This window comes from Glycine max, chromosome 3, assembly GCF_000004515.6.
Source record: "Glycine max cultivar Williams 82 chromosome 3, Glycine_max_v4.0, whole genome shotgun sequence".
In the NCBI taxonomy this organism is placed as follows: domain Eukaryota; kingdom Viridiplantae; phylum Streptophyta; class Magnoliopsida; order Fabales; family Fabaceae; genus Glycine; species Glycine max.
Genome location: NC_016090.4, coordinates 14,179,363 through 14,192,315, shown reverse-complemented (window position 1 = coordinate 14,192,315; position 12,953 = coordinate 14,179,363). Strand labels below are relative to the sequence as shown.

General features: G+C 30.0%; 1 protein-coding gene across 1 annotated transcript; it reads right to left on the bottom strand.

The window, feature by feature from the left end:
* Positions 1-12,468, bottom strand: ALDH18B3 (delta-1-pyrroline-5-carboxylate synthase). Its single transcript, XM_003520866.5, has 20 exons — positions 12,060-12,468; positions 7,358-7,429; positions 7,161-7,264; positions 6,640-6,742; positions 6,344-6,505; positions 5,788-6,065; positions 5,009-5,159; positions 4,402-4,566; positions 4,155-4,232; positions 3,712-3,801; positions 3,367-3,453; positions 3,138-3,224; positions 2,962-3,058; positions 2,772-2,875; positions 2,542-2,617; positions 1,815-1,965; positions 1,658-1,726; positions 835-901; positions 677-747; positions 1-400 (listed from the first exon to the last, which is right to left on the bottom strand). The coding sequence occupies exons 1-20, from the start codon at positions 12,234-12,236 to the stop codon at positions 319-321; spliced, it is 2,271 nt and encodes a 756-aa protein (XP_003520914.1). The 5' UTR covers positions 12,237-12,468; the 3' UTR covers positions 1-318.
* Between the last annotated feature and the right edge of the window lie 485 nt (positions 12,469-12,953).

Below are 12,953 nucleotides of genomic sequence, written 5' to 3'. Positions count from 1 at the left end.
TTATTCAAGTTCACTAGTACGTAGTGAATAATATTTATAACTGTCACTGCATTGCTGTTTTACAAACTCGGAATATTTTATAAAAGAGCACCAAAGTGCAACATAATCAAACAGTAGCATTCCTATGATTATTTCCTCCCCACTCGAACTTGCTCCAGGTAAGAAAAAGGCCCTGGAAAGGGTTAAGTGATAGTCACGATTATAGCTGGCCAGCATCTCAGCAACTTCTGCATATCATAGCAGAACAGAAAAGTGATGCTGCTTTGTTGAAGTGGAGCATATTTAGCTTGAAAGTGAACTAAGACTCTGCTTGCAAAGCTATGCTTTTAGTGGAAGCTCTTTGTAAGTGTAATCGATCCCTTGATCACCATCAACCACATGCCCACTCCCTCTCAAAATCCTGCATTATATCCACGAAATATGAAAATTGGCAAAACATAGCACTGAATAATGCAAATAAATGTGTGTTTCCCTTTGTTTATTACCCAAAAAGGGTAGTTGTGTAAGAATAATGGAAAAAAATGTGTACAAATAATATTGTTAATGTAAAAATAAAATGAAGCAAAGGACAGATCCACATGACAAATATCAACAAGTGCATATATTTTTAGTTTAAAGTGTTATTTCCTTCGTTAAAACAAAAGCCCTTGATATGATGAGCTCAAAAATATCATACCATCTGTTTGTCAACAGCCCCTCAACTCCTACAGGACCTCGAGCATGAATTCGACTTGTACTAATTCCAACCTGTTCAATAATTAATATAACCAAGACCAGATGAGAAAATGAAATCACTGTCACTAATAATGATAGCATTTCGGGAAGATACATTACCTCTGCACCAAGCCCAAAGCGTGCTCCATCACAAAACCGCGTACTTGCATTGTGGAATACAGCAGCACTGTTTGTACACAAGGAAAAGTCGCATATATTCAAGTCAATGACATGAAGCAACATGAGTTATTCATAGTCTAAGTTGTGAGAGAATGAATTCTATTTAAGGTTGCAAATCGAATTATGTCCAAATAAAAGATGGTTGTTACTTGGTATCCTCACTGTATTTTAAGAAACAAAGTTTCAGAATCCCAAAATGTTGTTCATTAAGGACTAGACATGAGGTAGTATATAGGAAGAGAGAGAATGGGGTGAATGACAAGATTTTCTGTAGAGAGAAATAGATGGATTGCACAACAATGATTCTGTAAAATTTACAGATTCCACGGGACACTAAGATCTATGGAGTGATTTTAAGGGGAATGGTAAAGTAATGTTTATGAAATGGAATAATTCATTGAAGACAAACTAATGCAAAACCACACTTGATAACTCAATCTTATGGGCTGAAAGAGTATAGACATATCAGTTGCAAAAGAGATATTATAAAGGTGATTAGGTATAGGAATGAAGTAGTAACTAACAATGACAACAACAAAAGCCTTTTTCCCACAAGACATGGTGTCATGGTGATACAACCAAGCCTTTTCTTGGTAAGTGGACTCAACAAAGTTAGAGTGACACCAGACTTAAAATTTTGGGGCAAGAAAATTAGCCCTTAGTTGGCTGAGTGAGAATAAAATACCAATACTAATGTGAAAATAAATCTAACAATTAGATAAAGGCAAAAAACACAAGCAAGCAGTCAAATTTCTAGACATACCTGTCAACTTGACTTAAGAAAGTCTCAGCAACTTCACTATCTTCTGTAACAATGCATTCAGTATGAGCACTGCACAGCAAGATAAGAGAATTTTAAACACAATAATGATAAAGATAAGAGAATGAAAATGAAATTTATTTAGAGGAACCCAACATGCCTTCCATGTTGATTTATGTGGTCAATGGCAGCAAATACATCTTCTACAATTTCAACTGTGCAAGCAAGTGAACTATACTCATGATGAAAAGTGTTCGTTTCAGCAATGTTTAGTAAGCCGCTGGCTCTTGGTCCACCAAACATTTTAACACCTGCAAGCCATTTTATCCCTGTTTATTCATGTTTTTTCTGATTTTGAAGGAAAATATGATGCACATTGCTTGCACCATTCATTAAGAAAAGAAAATTGAGAGATTTAAACATGACACAATAAATAGAAAAGAAATTATATTTCAGTTTGGTGAACTCCAACTTTTGTTATGCAAGTGGTCCAACTTTTTTTCTTGCCATTGCTATATGAAATTTGAATAACTTAACTGAGTTTTATTTACACAGATGATTTTTCTTTCCTTTGAAAAGCTTGTTTTAAGATAAAACTTTTTCTTTATTCTTCTATACACTATGGTCACTTTTGCTTCCCTTAACTTGCACAATGTACTTCTGTTTATTGCTCAAAAGTTGGGAACTACTTGTACACAGAATACCATGATGTGATCTAATGATAAAATGGGGGGAAACAGAAAACAACATATATATCATAAAACTAATACAACAAAATCTCTTCTCATCCATGAAGGGGATTGTTTAAAAATCGAAACAAAATAAAAGATAAACATCAATTTGAACCAACATTCTTTGTTATAAATCCATTTGCAAGCAAAGTCTACCTTCTCGTTGGAGTTCAAGGACAAGCTCATTAAGTCCACCATTATTTGACAGATCCTTGTGTATGAGAAGAGTTTCCTAAGAATACCAAAACAAAAATATTTTGATGAGCACAGTCCATAAATTCCAATAACATCACACATACCAATTCAGTAAAACCTAAAAGGAGAGGAGGATACAGATGAACATGTTTTACTTGTTGCATTGCAAAGGATGTGTAAATGCTAATTACCATTGCATTGCAAGCTGCAGGATAATCAGTCTTTGCATCCCTAACAATCTGCTTTGCCATATCAAAATTAGCAGACTTGTCAACATATACATGACAAATTCCATCTGCATAACAAAAATAACAAATTCAGTAAAAAAAGAGAGGCTATTTACTAACTACAAAATAGGAAATTTATATGGAAGAAAATTACCAGCATGACCAAGAACAGGAATTTTTGTTGATTCCTTGATTTGAGAAACAAGCTTATTACTGCCTCTAGGGACCACTAGATCTATTACATCATCAAGCTGAGACAGAGTATAATTAGTGACAAATCATTGTAAAACAATAATTTTGAGGATTTATTTTTTACTAGTGATATCCAACCTTAAGTAGGTCAGGAATCTCATCTCTTGAAGTCACAAGCCCAATAAGTTTGTCACCAACAGTATCTGGCATCACTGAAGTAATGACCTACAATAAAAGAAGAAATACAAATGAGAGAAAATATGTATAAGTGAATTAATGACAAAGAAACAACAGTCAATTCAGATCCAGAATAATTTCATAAAACAACAATCTCAACTAAAATAAATAGATATTAGATAGTACTAACCTTGTGTAAGATTGCATTTGATCGTCGGGCTTCCTTTCCACCTTTAAGCAGTAAACCATTCCCACTTCGAATTGCCAATGCAGCTATCTGTTTATCAATTTAACCAAACAACTTAAAGATAAATATCCAAAACAACTAAACAATTTCAAACAACATACATTATCAATAAAAGTAGACTTAGAAGATTGCATAAACCAATAGGACATGTTTGAATTTGATGATATATTGAAATGACAATCAACTTATACTAAATGGATAATTTGTAATCATGCTCAAATCTTTGTCCTTCTAAGCAGTTTATTGAAGATGAAAAAACAAATAAGAGGAAAGGAATCTTAAATTAACCTGAACAAGGGCATCAGGTCGAGACTCAAATATAACCAGAAGGACACCCAAAGGACATGATGTCTTCTCCAGGATGAGTTTATCTACTAGCTGAACAAAGAGAACAACAATCAGAACTGTCACAAAGAGTGTTGAACAATAGAACGTATAGTTTAATAACATTATTCATTTTTTGGTCAAAGCAGTGACATCAATTTGTTCTTATAGACCAAAGTTAAGTTACAGGATCAGCTCTACAATTTGTTTCTTCAGCAAATACTGGAAACATATTACATACTTAAAACATGTTAAAAGAGGAAAATGTTGAATATTTCAATGTCACATCACCAATATCAGATGTTACTTATAAGCTATTTATTTTCAATAAAAGAAGATACTCATTAAGATAAAGAAATCAGTGACTACAAAAGAATTAGGGGGATAAAAGAAAAGGGATTTTTGACCTCGGTCCTTTTTAAAATTTGACCAATTGGTTCTTCCATATCTGCCAGCAGGCGCACAGACTTTGCAAGACTAGAGATCTGTAAAGTACAACAATAAAGGTCAGACTAAAAGATGCTCACAAAAAAAAGCTTAGAAAATGCCATGCTTTGGAACAGGAGAAATCAATGTTATACAGTAACAACAAAGAAGGTGGTGTATGCTATCTTTCAGTATTTAACTCTAGTATGCAACCAATTAAGTTCTTGCCTTCTCTTGCTTCAGGGTTAAACGTGATATCAAGGATTTTTCATATCCAGCTACCACAGCATCAGCAACATCAGCCTCATTCTCATGCCTTATCATACTTTCATTTTTCTCCAATGCATCAGCAATTGCCAGCAATATTTTCCTCCTATCTTCAGATTTGAGGATCTGACACCAAAAACATCAATATAATTCCAATAACTACCCTAATTCAGTTCATTGCATTGAGAATAATAACAGTAACAGTAGTAGTATAATATAAGTCACCACCTAAAATTTTATATTGATGAAAGGAAGGACTATGGCGAACTAATAACACTAATACTAATATTTATTATTTAACAAGCAAAGCCTTAAATTGGTCCTTCAAAGATTAGTATGTCTTCACGTTATTTCTCAAAAGATTATTTTCAGCACATACGTTAGTATTTAAAAATGCAATGTTGTTTTGAAGTTCGTTCACTTTACTGTTTTATAAGGATGAATATAGCAACAATTTAAGTATTTGATTGACTCATTTGGAGACAAAAATCTTCAGAAGACAAATATGCTGACATGCTATATTTGGAAGATCAATTTAGAAATTCACTCAACGTGTAACTGTATTTACCTGAAGCTGTCTAGAACCCTCACGTGCTGCAACTGCCATTTCACGTGCGCTCATTTCCTTTATATTGGTCCATAAATGAGCATCTTTATGAAATACAGTACCTATTCTTTCCCCTTGAAGCACTCGTATGATGTTGTTTGTAGCATAGCCACTTCAACAGAGGTTGAAATATATTAACAAAGTCAGTAAAGTACAAAATCCAAGTGTATACGTGATATTATGCACTACATGCAAATTATTGCTCACAAGTCACAACAATAAGAATCCTTTTTATCTCTTGAACTATTTCCAAGATAATAGATACCAAAGGTTTCAACTTGCAAGTAAAAAGGGAAAAAAAATCTCTTTTCCTTTACTCTAGAATTACATGATCCACGAGCCACTATAGATAGCGTGACACATTACATTTATTTCAAACTGATCAAGGCCGTAAGATATATATACTCTGACATCATGGAGAATATCTGCATTCCCTTGTCTGATATCCATAATCTAAGTGTTGTATCAAAAAGAGGGTGGGGAAGGAACACACCCATTGATGCACCACAACCAAGAAAAAGGAACAATACTTTGAAAACAACTTCACTAGAGAACCTAATTCAACCTTTTTTTTATGTTTTGTCCGTGGTTTTAAAAATTTAGCATGAGGGTGACTCCCCCAATAGTCAACACAAAAATGACTCAATTAGAACAATATATATGTGGTATAACATGTGAAACTAAAAATAGTTATCTTCAGTGCCTATATGACTAAATGCACAGCCCAAAATGTTAAATACCTAGTTATAATGACCGGGATGCCAGCATGAGCAGCGCAAACAGCAGCATTAACTTTAGCAGTCATACCCCCTCTCCCCAATCTTGACTTGTCTCCAAAAGTAATTTCCCCTTGATGCTTCTCTTTTACATATGTATGGATCAACTTTGAGTTTGGGTCACTTGGAGGACCACTATAAAGACCCTCAACATCACTCAATAAAACAAGGAGGTCAGCTTTAAGTTCAAGGGCTAATAGACCAGCCAAACTGTCATTGTCCCAGAAAATACCCGAAGAATCCTGCACACAACACTTACAATTTAAGATAACCGCATATTAGATATTGCAAAGTCACCAACCATGTAACCAAACCCCACCTAGTGGGGCATGGCTTGTTTTGTTTATGTTAATCAAATTAACATATTGTTGGTGAAACATAAAGAGTTTTGACTAAAACATTTTGATCATATCATCTCAACAAACAAAGGAAAGATAGTTATCGAAAGAAAAATTAAACAATTTTGAAATAAATAAATAGAGATAATTCAAATGAAATAGTTGAAGAAAAACCAGCCTACCTCATATGGTGCCTTCCTAGTACTAACAGCATCATTTTCATTGAAAATGGGGATAACCCTTAAATCTAACAATGAGTTCACCGTGTCTGAAAGTTGTTTTCTAAAGCCAGAATCTCTGAAAAACCCATCATTCACAAGAAGTTGGGAAGAAGTCACATCAAGCTGCACCACAAAAAATCTGGTATCAGCGTCAATATGGAGGAAACAACAAAATCGCTTGCAAATTAAGGAAAAGAAAACACTTATAATGGATTGTGATGATAATGAATAAGCAACTTAATTAGTTTTGTGCCAACCTGGCTGAACATGGTATCATAGAGAGCCATGAGACTACTCTGCCCAACAGCCGCGCATGCTTTTCCATCAAGCTCTCCTTGTGGCTTTTGAAGATCAGAAAAGCTGCATCACAATTCACAAGTAAACAATGTCTTTAAGGCTAGTCATTCTCACCCTGAATTGAACCTCAAACTAATCGGAAAGAAACAAATTTGCATTAACTCCCTCAATCCTTCATAGGTCCAACCCTAATCACACAATTTGGACTAAAAGTTCTAAAGAGAAACATGCTAGTAGAGTATAAAACATTGAAGTACTTTCAGTTGTGTTTAAGACAGTTCTTTTTCTCCATTCATATTGCATTCGAAATCTCATATTTGCTTTGGAGCATCACCTACAAGTCTACAAGTGAAGCTTTTATCATTTTTTTTCTTTCAAATTCAAGTAATCAAAGATGTGAAAGCCATTGTTGATTAGAAATTTGATTCATGTCATTGGAAAAGATATACAATTAGCATAGCAAAAGATAGATTATAAGAACCTGCTATTGGCCAATTTGCGGTATCTAAGCCTTTGCCTGCCAAGACCAACAGCACCTGAAGTTACCAATATGACTTCATACCCTTGACTGCTAAGTTCTTTAAGCTGCAACAATTTCATTGGAAATTAGTCACATACACACAAATACATTATATATAAGGAATATAAAAGATATATATTTCTGAATTTTTTTTATACCTGCTCACAGAGAGCTCCAATTCTGCCCAATGCTAATCTTCCATCACTTCGAGTAACAACAGCTGTTCCAACCTTCATTAAAGATGATCCAATAAACAAATGTACTAGTTATAGAATTAGAATTATAAACAAAGCATGTATCACTCAGCCAAAGAAAAATACTACTAACATATAATCAATGCGACATAACACAAAACAAGTAAACTATGCACAAAAATAAAAAGAAACCAGCAGAATGGTACATGTTAGAGCAAAACGAATTAAATACTCAGGTGAATTAATTAGAACTTAATATACCATTTATAACCCTCTAAATTAAAAACTTTCTTTCCTTTTTTGTATCTTTACATTACATCAGAAAATAATACAATATATTCCAACAATAGATACATACATGATACATTCGTATTTTATTTTTGTTATTAGTAGGAATCAAATATAGGTACTAGACAATTATAACAACTCACATTTTATCCAATCAATTGAATTAGACTCTCTTAATATACACAGACATATTTATGTTTGTGGATACATCATACATCACACATATTAATATTAAGAAAGTCATCAAATTATAAGAAACAAAAATAAAAGGCAAATTTTTTAACTAGAAAAATAGGTGACATCTTTTCCATAACAATAATCACAAATAAAAAATAATCTATGTCCAATATACAAGAGAATGCATGTTGTAAATAACAATCATAATCATAATAAAAATTGTAAATAAGGTATTTGTACGAAGTAGTCTCCGTGGATTAATCTTCGTCGGAAACTACAAAATATGTATTTTCCTTCCAATATAATTTATTTTATATTAAGATGAATCAGAATTCAAATCTTAAACTACTTAATTAAGGGATATAAATGGCTTGCAATTGTTTGATCCATTGTTTACTTGTTGGTTCAATCGTAATCATAATAGTACTTAATAATTACAAAATAATGAAAATGTTGTGGGACCTTGACAACAACACGCTTGACAGAATTGATGAAATCTCGACTGGGATCCATGAAGTCCAATGCAATAGGACCTGGTCGAAACGGGTGTGAAATAAATAGAAGAAGACTGAGTGCGTGAAAATGCGTAGAAGAAATATAAATAGTTATAGGTGGCTTCAGAGACTGGGTAATACTTGGCTTTGTGGGCCCCACGAATCGAGGGTACTGTTCTTGTTGCTGCTACTTCACCCACTCACACCACTTTCTATTCGACTGAATTCTCATTATCTTGAATCTTTTTTCTCTTTTCTATTTCTTTTTTCATTGATCTTTTAGATTTTTTTCGTTACAAATTAAAAAGATTTTCTTTTCTGTTTTGAAAGAAAAATATCTTTTAGATTTAAACCAAGCATTTCAAGAATATGATCAAAACAAGGTCTCTTGTAACTTGGATAAGATAAAATAAAATAAGATAATTATTCTTTAACAGTTATAATTTTTTTTTTCTCTTTTCTAATTCATTTTTCAAAGATCTTTTAGATTTTTTTTTCGTTACAAATTAAAAAGATTTTCTTTTTTGTTTTGAAAGAAAAGTATCTTTTAGATTTAAATCAAGCGTTTCATGAATATGATCAAAACAAGGGTCTCTTGTGACTTGGATAAGATAAAATAAAATAAAATAATTATTCTATAACAGTTATAATTCATTGTTTATTATTATGTAAAAATATAATAATTTTATCTTACTTATTATATTATCTTATTATTATTAATATAGTTCGGTTCATTAAATATAATAGATTGAGAGGTAAATTATTATAAATTTTAAATAGTATTTTTTTTCTTATCAATAAAAAAAATATTATTAACTTAATTATCTTGAATGAGAAATTATCTTTAAAATAATAAATAAGATAAATTTTTTTAAATTTATATAAAAGTAAATTACATATATATTAATCAAGTTATTTTAATTAAATTTTAATTTTTTGATAAATTTAAAAATTTATTTGATCAAATTAAAGTGTGTAAAAAATGATTTTTTCTTATTAACTTGTAAGATTTATTTTTAAACATAATTTAAATATACGATTATCATTTTTATATTTATTTTTAATAAATTAATAAAATTTATCATTTATCATTTCTATCTAAAATTAAATTATTTATTTTAATAAAATTTCTTTTTATTAACTAAAAAGATATTTTTCAGTTTCCAATCATAACTAAAAAGATATCTTTCTTAAACATGACCTAAGCTAAGTTTTTCTTAATTCAAAATATCTTCAAACTAATTTCAACATCCATTTTTTATGCAAATGAGAAATATTATGCTTATTTATAGATTAAAATTGGTTTTTTTGACCAAATTAGAAACTTGTTTTTCAAATTTTAAACGAGAATCAAGTGCTCTCCTCACTTTTAAATTAATTAATTATCTTTATCAATACATTTCCTTGCTCTCTTTTTTTTTTTCCTGTTAGTCTAAATAATGTAAGGGTGAGGGAATCTATCTAAATCTCATCATTCCGGGGAGGAGTGCTAAAAGGACGATGGAAAGATTGACAAAAGTCCAACACAAACCTAAACCACAAATAATTTTATCAAATGGTTTATGCGGAGAGTACTGTCTACCAAAAAAATTTAGAAGACTTCGGAATATTCAAAATCGCATTCATATTAGAAGATAAGTTTTTTTTATTATTCAATCCTTAACCATCATTCGCAACAAATACATCTTCTATACTCATCTTTTATTTTTGAATTGTTTGATATTAATCACATTAAGACTCTTTTTTTGGTTTTTTAAATTGCTAAGCTCGGAACTTATTTGTTTGTTATTTTTAAAAATTATTCTACAAAATAAGAATTAAAAAATTTAGATGTGTGCTTGCTTGATTATATTTTACTTTTGAAAAGAAATTTTAGAATATTAATTTTCGTCTTTTAATAAAAATATATTAATGTAAATTTATAGTATATATTTGTTTAAATATACATTTTAATTAACTTTACGGTTTAAAATTAATTCTGTCAAATTCAATTTTAATATACTTTAAAAACGTATAACTTCGAATGAATTATTTATATCTTAACAATGACTATGAGTTAGTATATTACTTAATATTTAAAGTATGTACGATAAAACTATATTATAAGTGAGGAAAAATAATATAAAACTAATTACAATCAATGTAAATATAACATAATTATGAAGCAATGCATGAGTAAGCGTGTGAATATTTTTAGCACTCTTAGCCTTTGTTTCTTTGTAGAGAAATGGAAAAGAATGAAATTGAAAGAGAAGAAAGAGATGAAAGAGAAGAAATATATCCATTGCATATTTTATAGCACTCCTTTTTTTTGTTTTTAATCCAGGCAAAAAGAGAAAAGATTTGCAAAAAGAAATATTTATACACTTTCAATACATAATCCTTTTTTCATATATTAATGTCTCTTTTTATTCAGAAAAAAAATGTTTCGTTTTTTACAATAGATATTAATGTTTCTATTCCATCTTTATTTATTTATGTATTTCCGTCAAGTTATCTCATCCGTGATACAATTATGATTTTACAAGTTTTTTCATTCTCTTCCTTTATTTTCAATATAACCAAATAATTGAAAAGGAACTCTCCTCTATTAATTTTGTCGATCCAAACAACATAAATTTTCAACTAAATTTTACTTTTATTTCTTTCTTGTTTTTTTCTTTGTTTCTTTTTTTTTTTTCCTCTCAATTTCAACTCATATTCAAATAAAACATTAAAAAATATAGCCCGTCTGTCAGAGACATGTGCAACGTACCGAAACTTTTGCTTTTGGGGCAGTAAACAAATTAAAAAAATAATTTATAATAGTAAATAAATATAAACTAAAACTTCAAATTCTTCTTTGAAAAAATTTATAATTACGCACGTCATTTCTTAATAATACCTTGTTTTTTAAGAAAATATAAACATTAAACAATCATATCACACCTTACACAACCAAATAATTAACATTTAAGTGGCAGGTACTAACATTAAATTTTCGCCTTTCTAAAATTTGTCATGTTCGTAAAAAAAAAGAAATTCACAAATAAATAGGGAAATTCACTGAAAAATCCAGTAATTAAAACAAAATTACTACACACATTTACTTTATGCCAATGCAGTGCTATCAAAAACTGATGACGTTTTGATTGTTGAGGAAACTGCGACATTGATATGAAAAAAAAAAAAAAAAGTGTGTAAAAGGAAACTAGAAAGGGCCTCTTCTCCCTTACTTCATTTTGATGCAGAGAAAACAAAACGAGAAATTTAGAAAAGATTGAGAATTAAATTAAAGAAAAAAAATCATATATTTTTCTTTTGAAAATTAAGGCCTATTTATTTCTGTTTTTATTTTTAATTGACAAAATTTTCATTTTATTTTCAATTTGTTTTCTACTTTCAAATATTTATACATAAAATGAAGAGAGAAAGTTCTCATAATTAATTGGACACTTATTGTGATGCATCTATATTTTCTTTGACCTGTAAAAAAGAGAAAAAAAACTATACCATTTAAAAATAAAAAGCACATTAAAAACAAAGATATTAAAAATGAAAATCCAAGTAAACAAACTCTTCTTACCCTCATTTTGTATAATTTCCTCGATTAAAAAAAGGAGAAATAGTACTGATATATAAATTGATATAAACTTGTCTTAGAGTTTGAGTTTGATTTCTATGAATAAAATAAATAATATAAAACAATGATAAATTAAAAGCAGTACCTTTACAATGATACGCTTCACTTTGGTGACAAAAACTCTGGAAGGATCTATGTTGCCATAGTACTCATGAGTTTCGGAGAGCGAGTTGAGGAGAGTTAACGCGGCCCCATTCAAGAGGGGTAACTCGGAGGGTTTGATGCTGACCAAATTTTTGTGGCCATTTTGCAAGAGTTCCATTGTTTCTCTTGTTGTGTTTCAGATGAGAGATGAATGAATGAAATAGAAGCCACTGGTGTGAGAGGTTCTGTTCAAATGACTAGGGCTTTTAAAGGCATGCACAGGATTTTTAGGGGTTTTTTTAATTTTTTTTTTCTGCGTTTTGTGGTCACCAGAATTTTTTAGTAGTACGGCTTCTGCATTGACTTTGGAGTTTGGAGTACAGTGCTAGTTTGGCTGATAAAGGGGTTTTTTACTTATATTTATAAAGAGGTCGGTTCTAATGAAAAAAAGATGCTATCTCAGGTGGCGAACTAAGGTGCTAATTGTTATTTTAAGAGATGTTCATGCATGCATATTTAAAGTAGGATATATTACCTTTTGATATTAATTTCTTAAATTTATCATTTTGTTCTTCCTCATTTTTAATTATTTTTAATTGTAATATTTGGTCTCTCTAATTTTTTAATTTGATAATTTTAATCTTTTTGATAGATTATTAACTGATAATTATAATTAATATACTTATAAACTTAATTATAAATTAATTTGAAACTATTAATTTTTAAAAAAATTAATGAAATCTATGAATTCTTAAAGACTTTAATAAACTTTAATAATTGTGATTAAAGATTATTAATTTTTTAATAATGAATTATTTATAATTAATTTAATAATTCTATTAATCACAATTATTAGTTGATAATCTATCAAGGGATCAAAATCATCAATTTATAA

Excerpts from the sequence above, each read along its gene's own strand:
- ALDH18B3 (XM_003520866.5), bottom strand. The coding sequence starts at position 12,236 with ATGGAACTCTTGCAAAATGGCCACAAAAATTTGGTCAGCATCAAACCC. Across the intron at positions 3,059-3,137 it reads AGATTCCTGACCTACTTAAG|CTTGATGATGTAATAGATCT; the intron begins GTTGGATATCAC and ends ACTCTGTCTCAG. Across the intron at positions 1,727-1,814 it reads CACATAAATCAACATGGAAG|TGCTCATACTGAATGCATTG; the intron begins GCATGTTGGGTT and ends CTTGCTGTGCAG.